General features: G+C 43.5%; 1 protein-coding gene across 1 annotated transcript in view; it reads right to left on the bottom strand.

The window, feature by feature from the left end:
- Window positions 1-635: 635 nt before the first annotated feature.
- The window catches only part of PLA2G4C (phospholipase A2 group IVC), a 69,046-nt gene continuing 47,463 nt past the window's right edge, over window positions 636-22,218 (bottom strand). Inside the window, exons 9-15 of the mRNA XM_088469893.1 lie at window positions 20,702-20,755; window positions 18,353-18,400; window positions 10,489-10,608; window positions 8,986-9,093; window positions 7,589-7,740; window positions 4,957-5,131; window positions 636-903 (exon numbers count right to left, since the gene is read on the bottom strand). Of these exons, the coding sequence (XP_088326019.1) occupies window positions 749-903; window positions 4,957-5,131; window positions 7,589-7,740; window positions 8,986-9,093; window positions 10,489-10,608; window positions 18,353-18,400; window positions 20,702-20,755 (812 nt within the window). The 3' untranslated portion in view covers window positions 636-748. The remainder of the gene's footprint in view (window positions 904-4,956; window positions 5,132-7,588; window positions 7,741-8,985; window positions 9,094-10,488; window positions 10,609-18,352; window positions 18,401-20,701; window positions 20,756-22,218) is intronic.

Here is a 22,218-nt window from a genome sequence, read left to right as displayed (position 1 = left end):
TCAGTACACCCTCTACCTAATGTTTCTTCAATCATTAATATATTGTAAAAATGTAGATATTGTATAACAACTGGATTAGTAGAGTCATCTGTAGAGGATGTTATCCAGGTAATCACACCTCAGTAATAAATATGAAAGATCAAGCTTGAATTTAAAGGTTTCCAGTGAAATTTCAGAGGGACCTGCTTTAATTGCAAGTCAAAAATCTAATAATAGTTTGCAGGACCAATTAGTAATGAAAGGCTGATCTTAGGGATAGAACAGTAATCCCATGTGTTTACGGACTCTCTGGAGGAAATACAGTATATGAGTTTGTGTCTATAGTTAGAGCTTATTCATGCCATATGTCTGAATTGTAACAACAGTATTATGGATATATAGATCTGGGATAAACCTTTTATAAATATTTCTCAATTTAAATACTGTATAACATCTTAAATGGAAGATGAAAAGGGAAATTTGTTTATAGAGCCAATAGCACAGGATATATTCTGACCATTAGTATACCCATGCCATATAGCAATGTTGCCTTTTTGGCCCTAGCATTCTGTGGCTGTATTTTTCAGTTTTCTTTTGAAACCCTACAAATACATTATAGATGATCAATTTGGATATACAAAATGAACAATTAGAAACAAGTACAACTATTTGAAAGCAAATTTAATCAACACCTTTATGTTGCAAGGTAAAGAGGAAGAATGGAGCAGTCACATATAAGAACTAAGAAGGAAGTCTTCAGGAGATTGGCTCAGTTACAATCAATACGCTGGAGAAGTTTCTGTAATATCTGTTTTTTGCTCAGCTCCACATTTAATTTTGACACTTGCAGAAGCTCTTTCAGCTCAGATGCATCGTATGAAAGATTGCGGGTAGCATACTTTTCCCTTAGTTCATGTACTTTACCTGTAAATAAAGGAAAGTGTGTTCAATAATTTGACCATGCTGCAACATTTTGCACACTCATAGATGCCACAAATTTACCTGTGGCTGTGCAATACTGTACAACCTTAAATCAGAGCCATAGTTTCATACCATCAATGGTACCTTCCATTTTTACCATCGATGGAAATGTCACCGATGGCCATCCCTAATTTATAACTGCTTCACAGTGTCCTGGGGCAGCAGAGGGCTAAGATTTAGTCAGAGCCCTCTGTGTCCAAGATTGATGATTGGTGACAGCAGCAAGCACCTCCTATGTGAGGGTGGTTTTACCCCAGCCTCAGGCTGCCATATCCCTGGAGCGCTGTCCAGGTGCTGAATTGCAGTGGAATAAAAAGAGTTATATTGGGGGACACAATTAGATGTACCTCAGTTGAAAGAACCATTTCACTGCACATATGTAACAAATAGACTATTGATTAACAGAATCAAAGGAAGAAAAATTAAATGCAGTCCCGGTTACCAGGTCCTACTATAAGTTTAACTAGACCCAAACAGGAAGAACAGGTAATGCACTCATCCCTCTAAAACTAGACTTACATTTTGTCTGTACTGCTAAAAAGAAAAAGAAAGGATGTTGATTGTTATAGTGGTAGTATCACTGTGACACTATTATTGTATCGAGGGATTACCTCATATAACAGCGCAAAAAAATCATATAAGGGATAACTACTATTGCTAGATAAAAATTTAGATCATCCACCATCTTTTGTGGACACTCTTGCTTTCTGCCCACAATTCTTGTTGTATATATGGTAATACCTCTATTTTATTTTCAAATTAATTTCACACGTAAGAGAGCCATATGGATATGTACCTGTGCAGTGGTCCGTACCACTTCTATTGGAAGGCATAATAAAAACCCAAACTAGAATTTGCATTGTTCTTTTTAATGTACCTATGTGAACTTAACCAAAAATGTTCTATTTATGTAAAAGGAATAAATACAGCCTCTTTAATTAACCATTTATCCATTTCTGTGCTGTGTATACATTTTTTTTTACAACAAAGACTGAATTAAGCTGCCCATACACTAGATGATTTTGACAGGCGATTGCACGATAACGACGTCGTTATCGTGCAATCGCTTGCAAATCGTCCGCAAATCGGGCACTTCAAAGTCGGAAATGACCAGCAATGCAGAAATGACCAGCAATGCACACGCCCACTGGTCATTTCCGACATCAATCATCGGACAAACATGCTGGTCAACCTGACGATAACGTCAGGTTCAGCATGTTGCCAGATGATTGATGAGCCTGCACTGAACGTCTGTTCGTTCAGTGTAGGCTTATCACAGACATAGAAACGACAGCACGATTACAATGTCGTAATCGTGCTGTCGTTTCTATGGTCTGCTAGTGGATGGGCAGCATTAATCTTAATGTAATATATATACAGTCAGGTCCATAAATATTGGGACATTGACAGAATTTTCAGATTTTGGCCTGTATTCACCACCACAATGGTTTTGAAATGAAACAAACAAGATGTGCTTTAACTGCACTTTCAGATTTAATTTGAGGGTAATTACATCCAAATCGGGTGAACGGTGTAGGAATCACAACATCTTCAATATGTGCCTCCCACTTTTTAAGGGGCCAAAAGTAATGGGGACTATCAACTCAAAAGCTATTTCATGGACAGGTGTGGGCTATTCCCTCATTATTTCATTATCAATTAAGCAGGTAAAAGGTCTGGAGTTGATTCTAGGTGTGACATTTGCATTTGGAATCAGTTGCTGTCAACTCTCAATATGAGATCTAAAGAGCTGTCACTATCAGTGAAGCAAGCCATCATTAGGCTGAAAAATCAAAACAAACCCATCAGAGAGATAGCAAAAACATTAGGTGTGGCCAAATCAACTGTTTGGAACATTCTTAAAAAGAAAGAACGCACCGGAGAGCTCAGCAACACCAAAAGACCCGGAAGACCACGGAAAACAACTGTGGTGGATGACAAAAGAATTATTTCCCTGGTGAAGAAAAACCCCTTCACAACAGTTGGCCAAATCAAGAACACTCTCCAGGAGGTAGATGTATATGTGTCAAAGTCAATAATCAAGAGAAGACTTCACAAGAGTGAATATAGAGGGTTCACCACAAGATGCAAACCATTGGTGAGCCACAAAAAACAGGAAGACCAGATTAGAGTTTGCTAAACAACATCTAAAAAAAACCATTACAGTTCTGGAACAACATCCTATTGACAGATGAGACAAAGATCAACTTGTACCAGTGTAATGGGAAGAGAAGAGAAGGAAAGGAACTGCTCATGATCCAAAACATACCACCTCATCAGTGAAGCATGGTTGTGGTAGTGTCATGGCGTGGGCATGTATGGCTGCCAATGGAACTGGTTCCCTTGTATTTATTGATGATGTGACTGCTGACAAAAGCAGCAGAATGAATTCTGAAGTGTTTCGGGCAATATTATATGCTCATATTCAGTCAAATGCTTCAGAACTCATTGGACAGTGCTTCACAGTGCAGATGGACAATGACCCGAAGCATACTGCAAAAGCAACCAAAGAGTTTTTTAAGGCTAAAAAGTGGAATGTTATGCAATGGCCAAGTCAATCCCCTGACCTGAATCCGATTGAGCATGCATTTCACTTGATGAAGACAAAACTGAAGGGAAAATGCCCCAAGAACAAGCAGGAACTGAAGACATTTGCAGTAGAGGCCTGGCAGAGCATCACCAGGGATGAAACCCAGCGTCTGGTGATGTCTATGCGTTCCAGACTTCAGGCTGTAATTGCCTGCAAAGGATTTGCAACAAAGTATTAAAAAGTGAAAGTTAGATTTAGGATTGTTTAGTTTGTCCCATTACTTTTGGCCCCTTAAAAAGTGGGAGGTACATATAGAAACCGTTGTAATTCCTACACCGTTCACCTGATTTGGATGTAATTACCCTCAAATTAAATCTGAAAGTCTGCAGTTAAATCACATCTTGTTTGTTTGTTGATAGCCTGAGAGAGGACATTGACATACTTACCGTTCCCAGGGCTGGTTCTCTCTCAGGGATTCCAGCCTTGGGCTGACCAGTTTGGAGCATGTTGCTGTTATGGCAGTGGGACCCCACGTTGTATCTCTCTCTGCTATAGTATCATCCCCCCGGCTAGTTCAGTCTAGTGCTGGTTATTGGAAAATAGTGGAAATCCCATGCCATTTCTTCCCTTGTAAGGCCACGCTCCCATTTCTGTGAACGGTGGTCAGCCATGACCTCGCTCTGCCACCCAAATGTTGCAGCATGTCAATCATCAGGTAAGCGCACATCTCCAATGTTTTGGGGGTCTGCACATGTGCAGTAAACCCTCAAGTCCAGTATACAAATAGTTGTCCAATATATTGTGTGATTTTTGTGATAGTGTAATAATTTGATACATATTAATTCAGCAGCATATCAGCGCCCTTATTTTGCCCTTATTTTGTTTGTCTTTGTCTTTCCAAAATGATATAGGACCTCGGATCCTGTTTCTGTAGGGACAGCAGGTGGTTGCTGTAATTATAATTTATATATATTGAAAAATCTTGTTATGTATAACTTATAGAGCCCACCTATCTATTCATAGATATATTTGTGTGGCTCTTTAATGCTCTGCCTGTCTGCAATATCATTTAGCAGGTCTGACAAAGTCAAACATAGATAGCTCTATAAGTCTCTGCAGGCTGTCATGGCTGCCATGTTCTATTCTTACAGAACACTACACTCCCTTTCCTTGCATTAAAGGGAATGTCACCACCAATTATAAGCATTGTCACAGTCAGCGATATGTATGGCACTACCTGAGTGCTTATTCAATACTTATATATACAAATATGACCTTCAGAGATTCCATAGTATTTTCCATAGGCCAAGATGGGTTTCCAGCTTTCGGCAGTACCAAATCATGTATCCAAATCAAGAGTTACTAAATAGGTCTGGCTTGGGAAACATGTATCAGAATGTGTTTAAAAGCCCTAAGCAATATATAAAGAAGCATTTGACCTAGAGTTTTCTAATCTATATACTAACCTTCAGCGTTCTGGTTGTTGAAGAGTGGGAAGTGCATCACATCAGGAGTCCCTTCGTCATCTCCTTCAAATACATAGCAACATTTTGAGGGGGTTTCAATTTCTTTATCTTCTATGTTTACTTTGGGAAAAGGAATTCCATTTGCCTTGCAGTATTCAGCTGTGTTTGTCAGTGTCTGGATATATGAACAAATTGTCATATTGTAGGATTTAAACACATTACATGAAACTGATATCTAGCTATGCACTTCCTAGGTGAGCAGTTATTATGTTTATATGTCACAACATTAGCCTGTAATCCTTTGCGCACTGATATATTAATCTTTGCAATATGTATCCTGCTTGTCTGTCTTACTTCATTCATTTGTGTTTTTCCAAGTCTCTGATTTGTAGTTTTCCTCTGGTCCAGGGAGTTAAATACAGTAGTCGCATTTGCACAGAAATACAGTAGAGACAGCCAAAACGGGATCCGGTCTAAAAATCTACAGTAAAAATGTCGACAATGTCTAGATAGACACCAGGGGGTATATTTACTAAAGATCGATTTTAATCAAAATCGATCAACATCGATGTTTTTTTTCTGGGGCTAAATCACACATTTACTACTACTTAAAAAAACTAAATAAAAAAATTGTGTTAGTAAATGTGTTATTTAGCCCCAGAAACACAACATTGATGTAAAATCGATTTTGGTCAATTTTAAGTTGATTAAAATCGACCTTTAGTAAATATACCCCCATATGTTACACAGTCAATAGGTTGACAGTGACAAAAGGTCGACACACGAAATGTCGATGTGTAAGAAGGTCGACAGTTATGAATGGTCGACATAGCCAAAAGTTCGGTACTTACCGGCACTTAGTTAGGCACTTACCCCGACGGTTAGGGTTAGGCACCAGGAGGGAGGGTTAGGGTTAGGCTCTAGAGGGAACAGTTAGGGTGTGGCAACTACGGCGACAGTCAGGGTTAGGCACCAGGAGGGAGGGTCGGGCACCAAGATGAGGGTTAGAGTAAAGATTAGAGCTAGAAAAAAAGTCGACCATTTTGTGCCAACCATTTCCATGTTGACCTTTTGACCCTGTCGACCATTTGTACCCGTCGACCTTCTTACATATTGATCTTCAGTGTGTTGAGCTTTTGTCCCTGTCGACCTATTGACTGTCTAACATCTGGGGCCAAATGTAATAGGATGAGAGTTTCGAAAATGTGAGAGTTTAGCAGTAAACTCTAACATTGGTGAGTTATATCTTCAAAATGGGAAAACATCTGGATGAGAGTTTAAATCGTGAGAGTTTTTTGAGTCTAAAAACATACGAGTTTGCATGTTCTCGAACTCTAGTACATTGGCCAAGTTTTAAAAGTGTGAAAGTTACTGCTAAACTCTCACCCTATTACATTTGGCCCCTGGCGTCTATCTAGACATTGTTTACCTTTTTGCTTTATATCTTATCTACTTAGTATTCAGAACTGCACAATTTTCTCACTTTTTAAATATATAATTTAACAATTTATACTGTTAATTAAATTGTTTAGCAGACTAAGTTGAATTTGGTCAAATATGATTCGTACAATCTGTGGATCCTATTTATGAAGCCCAAAAATGCAGTTAACCCTTCAAAAACAGCTATTTTAGTAGGATTGCTGGATTTTTGGGCTTTGGAGCTGTTTAACAATGAGATACTGAAGCAGATAACGGAGATATATGCTGTGATCCCCTCTTTATGCTCACAAATCCAGACCACATAGGTTTCCATGGGGACTGTGATAAAGCCCGATTTACCAAGCTCCGAAAAGCTTAGCCAACGCCATATTTTCATGGCATAAGCCCATTTTAGCCTTTGGACTATAGACCTGATTCAGAGTTGGATGGAATTGCACAGCCGCAATAACGTCCAACAAAATCGATAGGAAATAGACACCTCCTGCATTGCATTTGCGATTCAAGTGCAGCTTCCGCAGATGCTACCTCAGATCACCAGCGCGACCATGGCAGCCGGCCAGGCTAAGTAAGCTGAGACTTACTCAGCCTGGCTGTTGGGACATGGACAGCTGGGTCCAGATAGTCTGCTTCCACTGACACACACCTAGGGACAGCACTAAGGACACAGCATGCCACCAAACTGGGGCGGCACGCCCTGGTTTTGGAGAGCGGTTCCTGTCTTCGCCCCACTCTGCCCCTTAAACACTGCAGCATGTCATTTATGCTTTGGCTAAGGGGAGTCTGCACTTTCGTAGAACGGGTCCTGCGCCATCAGGTTAGCCTACATGTCTATGTTCCCACAATTGTTTTCTAAGAGGGATCTGGTAATTACCACAAACTGAGCCCGGTCCAAACTCAAAAGTAACATAACCACATTAGTGATCACTTTGCTTTTTAGCATTCGCCAGCCTGAGCTCTTTTTAAGCCCATGTCCTGACATGGCAATGAAGAATGCAAATTTTGGGTGCTTTAAAGGGAAATTGTGAGTCTTGAAGATAAACTGGATTGTTCATCTCTGCGAGTCAGTGATTGTAGAAGTGGTCCACCTCAAGCACAGAAGGTATACAAGACAGCATCGTTTAGGGTTAATATTTTTGTGATGCAGTATCTCTGAGTTATGAGTGGCTTTGATATGAGATTAGAGAACACTTACTAGAAATGGATTTCCTTCACTGTAATCAAAAGACAAAATGAGATCTACTTTGCGATTTGGTGGCAACATTAATGGGTATGCAGAGTTTATTGCCAGTCCAGCATCGACTAAGCATATCAACTCTTGATTGCAGAGGCCTTCAGGGACATTACCTGAAAAATGATCAGAATATTAATATATATTTAGATCAAATACATTTATATTTGTTAGTTTGTAGATATCTGGTTTATTAACAGTGAAATATAAATGTCAAATTCTTCTCTTAAACACACATACCTACACAGTGCTTCTGCAAACCCAACAATCTCACACTTTTATTATTTCTATTTCATTTAAGATGATCTAAAATTTTCTTTTGATCTATTTTAGCATATTTTCTACCCAAGTTGAAAATTTTCAACAGTTTTATTACAACCATTACTGTACATAGATTTTTTTCCTTGCACTGACCCTAAAACAGTGGCGTCATGACGGGGGTATGAGGGTTGCGGACTGCACCCGGGTGTCACCCTCGGAGGGGGTGACACTAAAATGCCGCCTCCTCTGCAGTGAGAGGAGCTGAGTGCTGCAGTGTGACATTCTCCTGCAACACCCAGCTCTTGTCATAGACGAGGAGCCAACAGTGCAGACTGCCCAGTGTTTGGGGGTATCCCAGCATCTCCAGTGCTGCTGGGCTGCCCCCAGAGTGATGTTATCGGGATCTACCACTAGGGCAACTCCCTTTATTTAGATCACGCCCCTTTTGTCTGGTGACACCTGCTGGGTGTCACCAGACCCGGTGAGGCCTCTGCCCTAAAAAGCACTAAATGGATAAAGACATCCCCAATATTCCAGTAGATTATACATTCTAAATATCCAATTTTGATTGTTTCTGATAAAAGTTTGAGAGCCCGAAAGATTCCTTTACCTTAAATTATATTTAAATTTGTCTATTAGTAATTATGTAATTAGATTTGCTTGATTTCACTTGATTTAACAGCTTTTCTAGTGTCCTAATACTTGTAGTCTTACTGTAGTTCATCATTATGTGATCAGGATTAACATTTTTTATGATGTGTTTCTGTTATTACTTTTTGTAGTTTGTATGGTTTAACTTTCAAAAGCTTAGTCAAATATGTAAGAAATTTCAAAAGCTCAGTAAAATATGTAAGAACTTTTAAACCTTAGTAAAATATGTTAAAAATTTCAAAAGCTTAGTAAAATATGTAAGAGCTTTCAAACCTTAGTAAATAAGAACTTTCAAAAGCTTAATCAAATATGAATGGAAAGAAACCTAACCTGCAAGAGGTATAATGACAGAATCGCTTTACAAAACCCTTTCATAACTACTGCAGTTTGAAGTTTGTATATATTCTTTGGACACAACTCATATAAGGCAACATAAATAAAACACTCACTTTCCCATTCATAGAGGAAGTTGTTCATTGTCCCCCATTTCCATTCCATAAAAGTCTGCAAAATGTGGAACACGACTTTCACCTGTTCACAAGATCCTTCATAAGAACCTGAGGAAGTGAAATAATCATTAGGAACTGAGGCTCAACTTCTATCTATTTATTTGATCTTTTTAATCAAGGTCAATGTAAACCCTGTGAGCCTTGTAAGCAAATACACAATAGAGTTATATTTGTTTCTCAAGTTCAAAGGCAGACACATCCTGTGATTATCAGCAGACCGACCATACGCCGAAAAAAATGTACAGCGCCTTAACGGAGGATACAAATTGCGTACTGGATTTTCTCTAATTTACGTCTGCTGCTGCTTTTAAAGTTTGATCATGATATTTTTTCCCCATTGTACAGTATCTGGATAATTTGATCATATCAGTATCATTCCCAAGAACAGTCATAGACGTGCACAGAAGCCAGCACAGGCACAGAGCACCCCCTATGCAGGGTCAGGGACAACCACTTCCCTCCCATACCACCGAGACTTAGACTACTCACCTGGACGGACAGGTGAGTAGTGTATGTTCTGGAGGGAAGGGGGGTGTCAAGGTAGTCCATGACCCAGGGGAGGGGGAAGTGCCAAAGCGGCACCCCCTGTGCTGGTTTCTACGCATGCCTATGTGTACAGTACACATATAATACAATAGACTATGTTGAAGGAAACAAATTTTTACAGAACAGCAAATGTAAGGTACAGTACTGTATGGTGTCATTAACGTGGGCTTTTTAAATATGTTGTATAAAATGAATACCTTTTTTACACTGGCCAAATAACCGGGTTATTGGCATGTCTGCCTGAGTCACAGCTCTGTGTAAATGGATTCCCAAAAAATAACCCGGGTCCAGTGACCCAGCCATCCTCCCAGGGTAGCGAGCAGGGTTGGACCTGGAAAGGATCCGGGTTACAGAGCAGTGTAAATGATTACAGCATAGGAACAGTCGGCTCACCGTCTCCAAGCACCGATGTCACTTCCAAGAGCCGGCAGAAAAGTTAGCACTGCACCCGTGTGAAGGGTAACGGCCCAACCAGGGAGTAACCCGGGTCGGAGTCGCAATGTGATTGGGGATTTTAGTTTAATTGAATTGCAAAGTATTTCATTGCAATATACTGCAAACATTTAATTATTTATATGTTGTAATTTTATACTATCCAAGTGTCATTGTTGCAAATACAATAGAATAGTTGTTAGATAGCACTTGGCAAACATCAATTTCCCTCCACATACAGCAGTCAATAAACAATTACAGTATTTTACAAATTAGCAGAAAAGTTTTGGATGCGTTACAGGGATTTAGGACGATTACTGTATTTAGTGGGCATAGCCTAAAAAAACATTTCAATGCATTCAAATGAGCGATACATCCAATTTTTGTTAAAAAAAATATTACTGTCATTAAAGAAAGATTAACAAAGTAAAATATCCACAAAAGAAGTACAAATAAATGATTTACCCTCTAAGGCTGTGGCAATATCATTACTGAACTGCTTTATCTTCTTATCCGTCTCCTCAGCCAGATTATGAGAGAGAAGGGTCATCACTTTTTGACATCCACTACATGAGCAGAAAAGCTCTAATTGGAAAAGCATAGAAGTTGGTTTACATTGATGGAAATACTCAACCATTTACATGAATGTTTAACTATGGATATAGTCAATACTCCATATTGTCTCTATATAGTTACTACAGACTTTTTTTGTAACTGCTTTCTTTCATTGATTTAGAGGCATGCCCTGAAAAACACTTTACATCCATCAATGTAGTCAAAATTTAGACAGCCAAACTTAGACAATCAAAAGGTCGAAACCAAAATGTCGACTGTCATAATGTCAACATGATCAAAATGTTGACAACCAATAGGTTGACATGGTCATAAGGTCAACAGGGTCAAAATGTTAACACATTTAAAATATAGACAAATCATAAGTTCGGCAAACACAATTTAGACACAGTGAAAATGTCCACATTTAAAATATAGATATATCATAAGGTTGACAACCAAAATGTAGACACAGTTAAAATTTCAACAGACGTAATGTCGATATAGCTAAAATAGTAATTAGTGGTGACCAGTAAACTGTAAACCTGTCATGTGATACTGATTGCAATTAGCAACTCAGATGATACTACCTTCATATACAGTACTAATTGCAATCAGTCTGATTGTAATTAGCATAACGCTATGATTCCAATAGATATTGTCCCACTGAGATCTGCGGTGGAACCACACAGGCCAGCATGCCCTGCCACAGATTTGCTGTTATGTCCGAAAACTGTGGCAGTGCATGCTGGCATGTGTATTTCCAAAGCAGTATATATTAATTGCCTTGGCTATAATTGCCACGGCCTTGACATTTTGACTCTCTATATTTTGATTTGGTCAAAATGCCGACATGCAAATTGTCGACATGCTTATATTTTGAATGCAGGGTAAACCACTGTTTGTGCAGTTAACTATATTGTTACTGACACCTATTAACTACAATACTAACTTGATATTAATTTAAAATATGTTTCTAAATTCCATTCTGTGTGTTTAACCACATGTCCGTTAATAATGAAAGTCGCTATATTTTGTTTTCTCGTGACAAAATGCAATAGGCGGTAAATAGTATAGGCATTGTCCTAAATGTAAAATGCTATGGTCAGATTGTTTTTTCATCTTAATAAAATAAATTAAACATTGTCTTAATGTTCCTGCAACCTAACAATATTAGCTAAATCAACACACTGATAAAGCACATTTTAACTGTGTCTTTATTTTGGTTGTCAACCTTATGATTTGTATATATATTAACCATCGACATTTAACTGTGTCTACATTTTAACTGTCAACATTTTGACTCTGTCAGCATTTCAAACTGTCTATATTTTTAATGTCTAAATTATGTCCATGTCTAAATTATGTACCTTTCAACATTTCTACTGTCTATATATTGAATGAAGACATATAGTCCATGTTGACATTTTGGTTGTCTAAATATTGTACCTAAAAGCAGTCCATACATGCAAATATTTATGTTTTGCGTGTAAAAAGTTTTCGTCAGCCTAATATCAATGATACTTGTGTGTATTTATTATACAATGGTTTTAATGTGCAACTCTTCTATAAAAAGCAACACTGAGAGGCTAAGGGGCTGATTATCAGTGGGGACCAAAGCAAAAAAAGTAAGTAACTTTGCACATTGGTAAAACCATGTAGCACTGCAGGTGGACTGGGCGGGTTGGGCCGGGGGGTAGGGTGCCATGTGCCCCCGGGCTGGTACAATTGAAGCCCTGGGGGGCCGCACGCTGCAGCCTGCATGAACATGCAGGGCCTGCCCTGGGCATAATTGACCTCCTAAATGTCCAGCATCAGCGTGCCTAACACTGCTGCCGGGGACTGGAGAGGCTGTGCAGTGAGGTGGGGACGGGGCTGCTGCCTGATGAGCATAGACTTCTCAGATCACTGGCTGAGAGTTCCGAGGAGACATCTGTCATCAGACAGCAGCCCCCGCCCCCTCCCCAGTGTTCACTGCTGCTTATCCTCTCAGACTCATCTCCCACCCAGCAGCAAGCTCAGCAGTAGCTGCCTACAGTGAAGAAGAGTGACACAGGCAGCAGCACCGCCCGCAGCGCTGTCAGAGCCAGACTCAGAGGAGCCAGCTAAACTTGTAAAAAAGACAGAAGGTGGTCCTGGGCTTTCCCTTTCCAGTTGTGTGTGTGTGGGGGTGTGGGGGGAGAGGGTTACAAAATGTGGAATATGGTTGGGGTTCAGCCTCAGGAGCACAGAGTGGGCTAGCGTAGGGTTGGGGAGCATAGTGTGGGATAGGGTGCTCAGTGTGGTGTTGGGATTAGGGAGCACAGTGTGGGATAGGGAGCACAGTGTGGGGTTGGAGTTGGGGAGCACAGTGTAGGGTTGGGGTGCATAGTGTGGGATAGGGAGCACAGTATAGGGTTGGGTTAGGGAGCACTGTGTGGGGTTGGGGAGCATAGTGTGGGATAGGGAGCACAGTATGGGGTTGGGGTTAGGGAGCACTATGTGGGGTTGGGGAGCATAGTGTGGGATAGGGAGCACAGTATGGGGTTGGGGTTAGGGAGCACAGTGTGGGTTAGGGAGCATAGTGTGGGATAGGGAGCACAGTATGGGGTTGGGGTTAGGGAGCACAGTGTGGGTTAGGGAGCATAGTGTGGGATAGGGTGCACAGTGTGGGGTTGGGATTAGGGAACACAGTGTGGGATAGGGAGCACAGTGTGGGGTTGGAGTTAGGGAGCACAGTGTGGGGATGGGGAGCATAGTGTGGGATAGGGTGCACAGTATGGGGGTGGGGTTAGGGAGCACAGTGTGTGGTTGTAGAGCATAGTGTGGGGTTGGAGAGCACAGTGTGGGGTTGGGGTTAGGGATATATATATATATATATATACACATATATATATATATATGTGTGTGTGTGTGTGTACGTGTGTGTGTGTGCAAAATAAGTAATATGAGCCCCTTGCTTTTCAGGTTAGGTCCTTTGTCAATCATACAGCCGATGGAGTCAAGTTAGCACAATAGGCAAGAGAGAATCCAGCGCTTGGCAAGCTGAGGAGCGGCGATGACCTTTGTGGGGTAAGGGCCGACGCAGAGGGTACTCTTCTGTGCTCACCAAGGTCAGCACAGCAGGTGAGGTTCCAGTGGGACACCCTGTCCTCATATATCTTATCTATCATATTTTTCTTCACAGTTTTTTTTTCGGAGAAAAGCCGGGGCCGCTTGATTGTGTTTGCCCCCCAGCCTGAAAGTTGCCAGCCAGCCCCTGCAGGTGGGGCAGATGTAAAATGTGCAGAGAGATTATGAACTGAGAGGGGCGTGTCATGTCTAAACTCAAATCTAAATTGCAGTGTAAAACTAAAGATGTAAAGCACAAGTAGGCTACATGGAAAAGCAGTCAGTATTTACACTGCATAACAAATGTATTTGCATCACTTGCATTGTTACATGGCTTATCGAGGTGCAAAGTTACTTGCTAATTTTACTTTGCTCTTAACACATAATCAGCCCTTAATTGAACCTACCAAATCTCCATTCCATGCCTGCATGCTGAGCAGGACGTACCCTCTACAAAATGTGAAAGTGTGTCACGCGCTAGGGTCAGTGGCGTAACTTCATCCCAGGTGCCCCCCGGAGGCAAGATAAATGTTGGTGCCCCCCCCCACAATTAAGGTTAACCAACCCCCCAGCACCTATGCCAGCCCCAGCTGCCACCACCCCCTATGCAGCTCCCCCAGTAGTGGTCCCCCTGTGCAGTGCCCTCTGTAGAGGTCCCCCTATGCAGTGCCCGCCTATGTAGTGCCCCCCAGTAATGGTCCCCCTATGCGGTACCCCCAGTTGTAATGCCCTTGTAGTGCCCCAGTAGTAATGTCCCTTGAAGTGCCCCCATTAGTAAGGGCTCCTGTAGTGCCCCCAGTTGTAGTACTCCCAATAGTGCCCCCAGTAGTAAGCCCCCTGTAATGCCCCCAGTAGTAAGCCCCCATAATGCCCCCAGTAGTAAGCCCCCTGTAGTGAGCACCCCCCAGTAATGTCCCCTGTAGTAAGCCCATGTAGTGAGCACCCCCCCAGTAATGCCCCCTGTAGTAAGCCCCTGTAGTGAGCACCTGCCCTCACCCCCGCCGCACGCATACACACGAACACACACAAAAAAAAAAGTAACACTCCTGAGCTCCTTGGACCTTAATCCCCGTTCCAGTGCTGCTGCCTTCCGTCCCTGGCACCTGCTCCTCGGAACTATGGAAGTAATGTCATGATGTCATTCTCATGGTGCACTGCGGGACTCAGAGCTCAGGAGTGAGCTCCGGCTGCCGCTGGCGCCGGGGGAGGGGGAGAGAAGGAGCCGGGCGCCCGCTGGTAACACACTCAGCGGGCCCTCGGCAAATGGAGGGTGCAGGGCGGCGCTCCTTCTCCATGTAGCTGCTCAGCAGTGTCCAGCCTGGATGACAATGAAGCCAGGTGCCCCTTCAGGGCTGGCGCCCGGCGGCAAATGACTCCATTGTCTCCGGGAGTTCCGCCACTGGCTAGGGTTTTAAACCCCGATTCTCACCTTTGTGCTGCCTCTCCCGGTTCATCCTAAGGTCTTGTGGTGTCCTCTAAACTCTGTTGCCTCCTGCAGTGACCAGCTCTGACAGTCAGCATGCTTGAACTCTCACCGACTCCAGTGCGTGGGTGCCGCCATGTTGGAAAAGGTCAGCTGACCACGACTCCACCAATCAGAGTGTTCCTTTGTTTCAGCTGACTCCAGCAACTGGCAGTCCCTATTTAAGCTTTTCCTGAAGAGCTGGCCAGTTGCCAGCACAGCATCATATTCCAGATGCCTTCCTGGTCCAGCAATGCTTGCAGGGTGTCCTTTATTCCTGCTATTGCTATACTGGTTCCAGCCCGGTTATCAGTTGCTACACCTGTCCCAGCGCAGTTACCTATTGCTATACCAGTTCCAGCCTGTTATCAGTTGCTATACCAGTCTAAGCCCTGTGACCTATTGCTATACTGATCCAGCCCGGTAGCGCTTTGCTATACCGGTCATAGCCCATTTACCTATTGCTATATTGGTCCAGTCTGGTTATTAGTTTTTATACCGGTCCCAGCCTGGTTACCTATTGCTATACCGGTTCCAGTCCAGTTACCAGTTGCCATATGGGTCCCAGTTGCTATACCACTTTCAGTTAGGTGACCAGTTGCCTTTCCTGTCCCACCAAAGTTACCTTTTCCATATGAGTCCCAGCCCGGTTACCAGTTCCTACACCACCATATTGGTCCCAGCCTAGTTACCAGTCGATATACCGGTGCCAGTCCGGGTACCTTATTCTAGTATTTGTCTAGTTTATATCTTAGGTTGCACTCTTGTCATGTCAGTCCTTTCTCCATGCGAAGGAACTTAATCAAGCGTCCTAGTTTTCTTCATGTAGCCTCCAAACCAGCTACTATGGTAAGCTCCAGTTTGGGTCAAAAGAATACTTAGTTCTGACCAAGTGTATGTAGGTACTGTATCTATAGGTCTGATTATGTTTATGTGGTCATTTGAATATCTTGCAAACAAAGCAATGACAAGAAAATGTTGTCATGTACAACCACAAGTCTTTGGTTTGAATGTAATTAAGAACACTTTGACTTACTTATGGAATGGAAGGTTAGAGGCACAATCAGCATTTTGTTGCTGCCATGGGTTTGCTAAATGGACTGTTCCACAAAATAAAATTTGCATCAAATTGCACCTTGTGTTATACTCAGTGGCGTAACTAAGGGGGGTCGAGCAGGGCGTGTGCCCTGGGTGCCGTAGGACCAGCGGCACGGGGGAGGGGGGGCGGCGCCGCCGGCCACGGTACCGACCCGCCCTAGTTAGGATGTGTAGCGCCGACCGCAGTGTGTGCGGTCAGCGCTACACATTTACAAAGGACCGGCGCTAGGCTTCCCTGTGCCCAGCGCCGGTCCTTTGCTGCACAGCCGAGACCTTCCCTCCCCCTGAGCGCTTACCCAATAGTGCCAGGACAAGGGTGGGTGGCGGGCGGTCTCAGGCTGTGCAGTAACACACACATCGCAGCCAGTGAGGCAGCGATGTGTGTGTTAACCAGCAGCCAATGAGAGTCAGACAGACTCTCATTGACTGCTGAGCTCCCACTGCAAGAGCCGGCTCCCTTCCGGCTCCTGCAGTAGGTAATGGGAGAGACGTCATGATGTCATGACGTCTCTCCCATAATGCAGAGCGCGCCAGCCCGGGAGGATTGACGTGCGGCGCCGGGAGCAGTGGCTGGAGCCAGAGCATGGATTCAGGTAAGTGTATTTTTTTTATTTTATTTACTTGTGTTGTGTGTCTGCACATCAGGGGGGGTACCATTACAGGGGGGGACCACTACTGGGGACACCATTACAGGGGGGGACCAGTACTGGGGGCACCATTACAGGGGGGGACCACTACTGGGGTACCGAATAAGGGGAACTAATGAGGGGCTGCATAAGGGGTGTCACGAACAGCGTTTCTTGGCATGGTGGTCGGCGGGTGATACCTGTGAGGATGCTGTGGCAGGGGGGCGTCTGGCGGTGGTGCTGGTGCCTGGCGGGGGTGCGTAGTCCTGTTTGGGCATATTGTCACTCTGTGCTGATTAGGCCTGGCAGTGCTTCCGTTCCGTTCTGGCATGGGCGCCGTCATCTTGCCTCCGGTCATGTGACTTAGTTGCCCTATCCTGGTGGGTCACATGCTCTCTCTGGCCTCTCACAGTGTGGCACTGGGTATTTAAGGAAGTGCCGAGCTTCCTCTCATTGCCAGTGCAACGTGAGCTGAGAGAGAGAGTTCCTGAGCTAGTCTGCCTGCCTGCCTGTTGGATTCTGCCAAGTCTGCTATACCTGAACCTGCTCCTAAACCCTGCTGGTTGCCTCCTCCTATTGCTTCTCCCACTGCCTGAGTACCTGTGTCAGTCATTTACCTTGCACCCTGCCTCCACTTGCATTTCCTCTGGACATTATTGTTTCTGCCAGCAATCACTTCAAGTCTGCTAATTCACTTCAGCCTGCCACTCACCTCAATCAGCAATTCACTCCAACCTGCAGTTCTTTTCAGCCTCACAAACCCCGGAATACTTGATTACCTTCTTTTGTCACTACCTGGACTTTTTCCCATTTGCATCACTACAGTTCCCAAGTGCACTTAGTGCTAAACCCAGACTTTATGTTTTGCCACTTTCATGTCTGTCAAACCACTTATTAAAAATTCCACATTTATTTTTAAATCAGCTCCAGTGTCTGCTCCTTATACCACCCCGGGTCCACAACAAAACCAGAACCTCACAAGGGGGACCACTACTGGGGGCATTGCATACTGAGGGTACTGTATAAGGGAAACTGATAGGGGGCTGCATAAGAGGGACCACAACTGGGGACATTGCCTACTGGGGGTACTGTATAAGGGACACTACTGGGGTTAAGGTGCATATGGAAAGGAATGTTCAGAGTGATGATAAAGGGGTGTGTCATGTTGACACGCCCCATTTTTAAGTGGCCACACCCATTTTTTGGACACGCGTGCCTTCGGCGCACGCACATAGCGCGGGGGGGGTGGCCTCCATTTTTACATTTGCCCTGGGCTCCAAATACCCTAGTTACGCCACTGGTTATACTAGGACATTTTTGGCCAGTGGAAAACTGAACTGACCTGCAAAACCTGGAACTTTTGGTATGTCATCATTAAGAAAATACTAGATACAAGTTGTTGTACAGTATATACTGTACAGTGCATTAGAAAGAGTTCTAGAAGAAAGTTATCTGAGTTTTGACAGTTTATTCTTACTCAAAAAGGAATTGCATGTCTCACCTTCACTACTGCTTACAAGACTGTTAGGGAATATATTTTGAATCATATCTGTAAAACAAGACCCAAATTGTAAACAAGGCATGAGTTCAAGTATGTATGCAAGCTAGATGCAGGCCTGCTAATTACATGCTGATAGGCCAATTTTGAGGCGTATAACATAAGATGAACCAAACATCATTACATCAACATATTTTCCAGCTCTCTCAATTTAGCAGAATTTATCGGAATTGAGGGCACTGTGCTACTGTTCCACTATCCAGACTGTCAACACTTTCATCCCAACTGCAAGGAAGCTGTGAAGCATGTTCCTGACTCCTATGGTGTGCTTATCTGCAACTGATGTGCTCAGAAATGCAATATAGATGGCCAGTGCTTTGGAAACAATAGTCATTCCTACTGGGATGTTGCACGCCCATGTTGCGTGACCATGCCTGTTTTTTGTTTGTACACCACTGTTTTGCACATGTTTTGCCAATTTGGACTGAGGCCAATGTTGGAAGGTGTGATACTACATCTATTGCTGGGCATACACTACCAGATAAAATGTCTGTCAGACCGACAGACATTTTATCTGGCCGGCTGCCAGCCGCAGAAGTCGCCGGCATACACTGTGAGATTTCCCTCACAGTGTATTCGGCAGACATCTGCGCTCCGCCCCCGGGGGAGGAGACATTTCCCTGTTCCTTCCTTAGGAAGGAACACAGGAAATATCTGTCTGTCGGCTGCGCTGGGCATACACTGCCCGATGCGGCCGACAGTTTACCGGGAAATATCGCATCGGACGGGCATGCTGGACAATCCAGCATGCCCGACCGAGCAATATTTAACCCTCAGTAGCTCCCCCACACGCTACAATTATCGCGGCGATACGCCAATATCGGGCGGATCGTCCCGATAATTGTAGCGTGTATGGCCAGCATATGCAGCAAGACAATGAAATTTAAAGGCATGTTGACAGTCTGAGATGTAAACTTGGGACAATCACTATTATTTCTCCTTACAAAAGACATTTAAAATTTTATCTTTCCAATCCAATAGGATCCCTCCCATCACCCCCCATGGCCAGCGTCCTTCTGCGCATGCGCAGAAGGGCACCAGAGGGACTTCTGGGTATAAAACCCAGAAGTCCCTTTGTCTAGAGCCATTGCAAAGGACAGCTCTTATCGGGAGAGCTGTCCTTTGTGATATTTTTGGTACATGCCCTGGTAATGCGCATGTGCAGAACGGGTCCTGTGATCTCGCAGGACCTCCAAGCCGCAGCATGATTGGCATGCTGAGAAGTTTGGGGGGCGGAGTGGGGGCGTGCCTGGTCACCGTTCCTGGAAACAGAGGCGTGTCGTCTTCGTATTTTAAGGAGGGATGAGGCCAGGGTCTGCGTTAGCGGACGCAGATCCCTGGCTTCTTGCATGATCAAGCACCAGCCAGGCTTCGGGAAGCTTCAGCTAACTCAGCCTGACCAATGGAGCAGAGATGGTGGTCCCAGCCTGCTACGTCTGGCGCAGTGCTGGGAGATCGCAAATGCAGCAAGGAAGTGTCACATATGATTACAGGAGATCACCATAATTTTACTATGTACCTCGTATCTATAATGGGTGCAGGGTGTGCAGAGTACACGGGTGCCTGGGTCCAGGGGGGCCCACACCGCTCACCCTGCACCCATATTTTTTATACTTACCTCTCAGGAGTCCCATGTTGGCGTGTATCAGGGCTGTGAAAATCGCCTGGAAAATGGCCACCTTTTGCATTTTGCAAAAGCGCAGTAGGAAAATCACCAGGAATATGGCTGTCGCGAGATTTTCACGGTGATCTGCTCAGTATACCTTGGGCACAGACTAGTGCCCAGAGTCTACTGCTGTGGCGCTGCGCCCAGAGAGAGAGGAGGAGGCCGGGATGGAGAAACACACGGGCCCCCTTCTCTATTGATATGCCCCTGGTGCACCTCTACTGAAGTGCGAGGTAAGATAATATACTTTCACAGACACGATGTGCCACCCTTCTCATGCCTTTCGTATGCATCTCACATAAATTAATCAGCCCCATAGATGTTTTACTACATGAATGAAGTGATTAAATCATTTAAAACTACAGCTCTTTAAGACAAATATACATACTTCAGTTGGTAAAATAAAACTAAAGTATCAATTTACAGCCTAATGCTATAAGCTATAGCATGCACTCAATAAAAGCTATACTAGGCAACTAGCTTTCAGCAGGATACAAGTAAGTACTGTAGAATCTGATTGGCAAGAGGTTGGTAATGATGACTATAGCTCAAGTTATTTAGAACCTGATTAGTGTCTTATAAAACTCTTTACATATATGTAGCAGTGCCATTATGCATACACTTACTTTTGATTACTTCCTGAATAAAATCATCACTTGAAAGTGCACTGCCCCATAATCCTAAAGACAGAAGACAAATTCAATTACACTTGATATATGGATAACTGGCTGGCTCATTCTCAGCTATAATAATGTAACATACTGTATATACAGATATACAAGTATCTCATGATCTTACCTCATAATCAATACTATAAAAAGTAAGGGGTTGCTGGTCTGCTCTCACTGGGATTATAATACATGATTACCTGGTGAGCTGCATTCTGTTCTGTTCAATTTACATTGAATGCAACTCCATTCAGGTACTGAAATGGGGAAACACAAGCTGACAAGTTCTGCGCAAGCACCCAATTGTAAGTCTGAGTTCTAGTTGGTTAGCTTTTCATTCTTTACGTTATGGATCACCAAGATATCAGCATTGTTCCTTCGGTGATCCATATTAGTGGTCTGAAATTGTGGCTGAAATTATATGGTAGATTACTGTAGGTGGTTATTTTAAAACTAGTATTTTAGAGCCATCACTCACTGGGTCGCTAGTTACAGTTCTCCCTCTATCACTCTTTCCCCTGGTCTGTATCTCTTCCCCACCTCTGTTTTTTCTCTCTGTCTTCCCCATTCGCTCTCTTCCATCCTGTTATTTCTCTCTTCCATCCTGTTCTTTCCCTCTTCCCCCATTCTCTCTGTCACGTCCTTCTCATTTCTGTCTCTCTCTTCCTCCCCGCTCTCTCACTCTCTTCCGCACCAGTCGCTATTTTTTGCCCCTATCTCTCTCTCTGTTGCCAACTGTTCTCTCTCTCTCTTTCTCTCTCTCTCTCTCTTCTCCCCCACCTATTCTCTCTCTTTCATACTCTCAAAATGATCCAGCCCGGCAGTCCGGTCTCTCACCAAAGGGCCGCCACACATCGCCTATGAGTTTACAAATTACCTGGGTTTCCCCCATCTCTCCCTTCCGCTCTGATCAGAATTGGCACTTCAGCTGATTCCTGGCTCTTTGTGGCTGCCCCAGCATCTGCCCGGCTTGCTGTTACTCCCTTTAACTGCCATCAACAATAGAACTGTCACCACCTGGTGTGGACCGTGCGTATAATAATGTCCAGCTTACCTGTGCTAGACGGTCACCATAAGGATATTATGCAGTAGACAATACTGTAACTCACTCTAATGTACTTTTTTATTCTCTGTGCGCAGTGCTATGCACGTTACATTTAGTACACTTTTTAAGTGGCAGTGTGATGCATTTAACTCTATCTACTAGTGCCAAGTGTAATGAAAAACAGTTAAGATGGCAGGCCTGGAGTTGAATGTAAGTAACTACTAAAAATATTGAGTTGAGACATTTAGCTATGACCCAAAAACACAACACAAAATAGTACCAATGGCAACTGGTAGTCTATGGAGGTTATTTGCTAATGAAATGCAAATATACAGTTATCCCACAGTAAAAAGTCATACATTTGTTTTTATTGTATAACGTGCTAGGTAGATCAAATCTGTGTGCTTTGTTGGTATAGATCATTATGCAT

The sequence above is a fragment of the Taudactylus pleione genome, unplaced genomic scaffold (assembly GCF_031769625.1).
Source record: "Taudactylus pleione unplaced genomic scaffold, aTauple2 ptg000095l, whole genome shotgun sequence".
NCBI classification, from domain to species: Eukaryota; Metazoa; Chordata; class Amphibia; order Anura; family Myobatrachidae; genus Taudactylus; species Taudactylus pleione.
The sequence above is the reverse complement of the archived record's forward strand: the minus strand, read 5'-3'. Positions and strand labels throughout refer to the sequence as shown.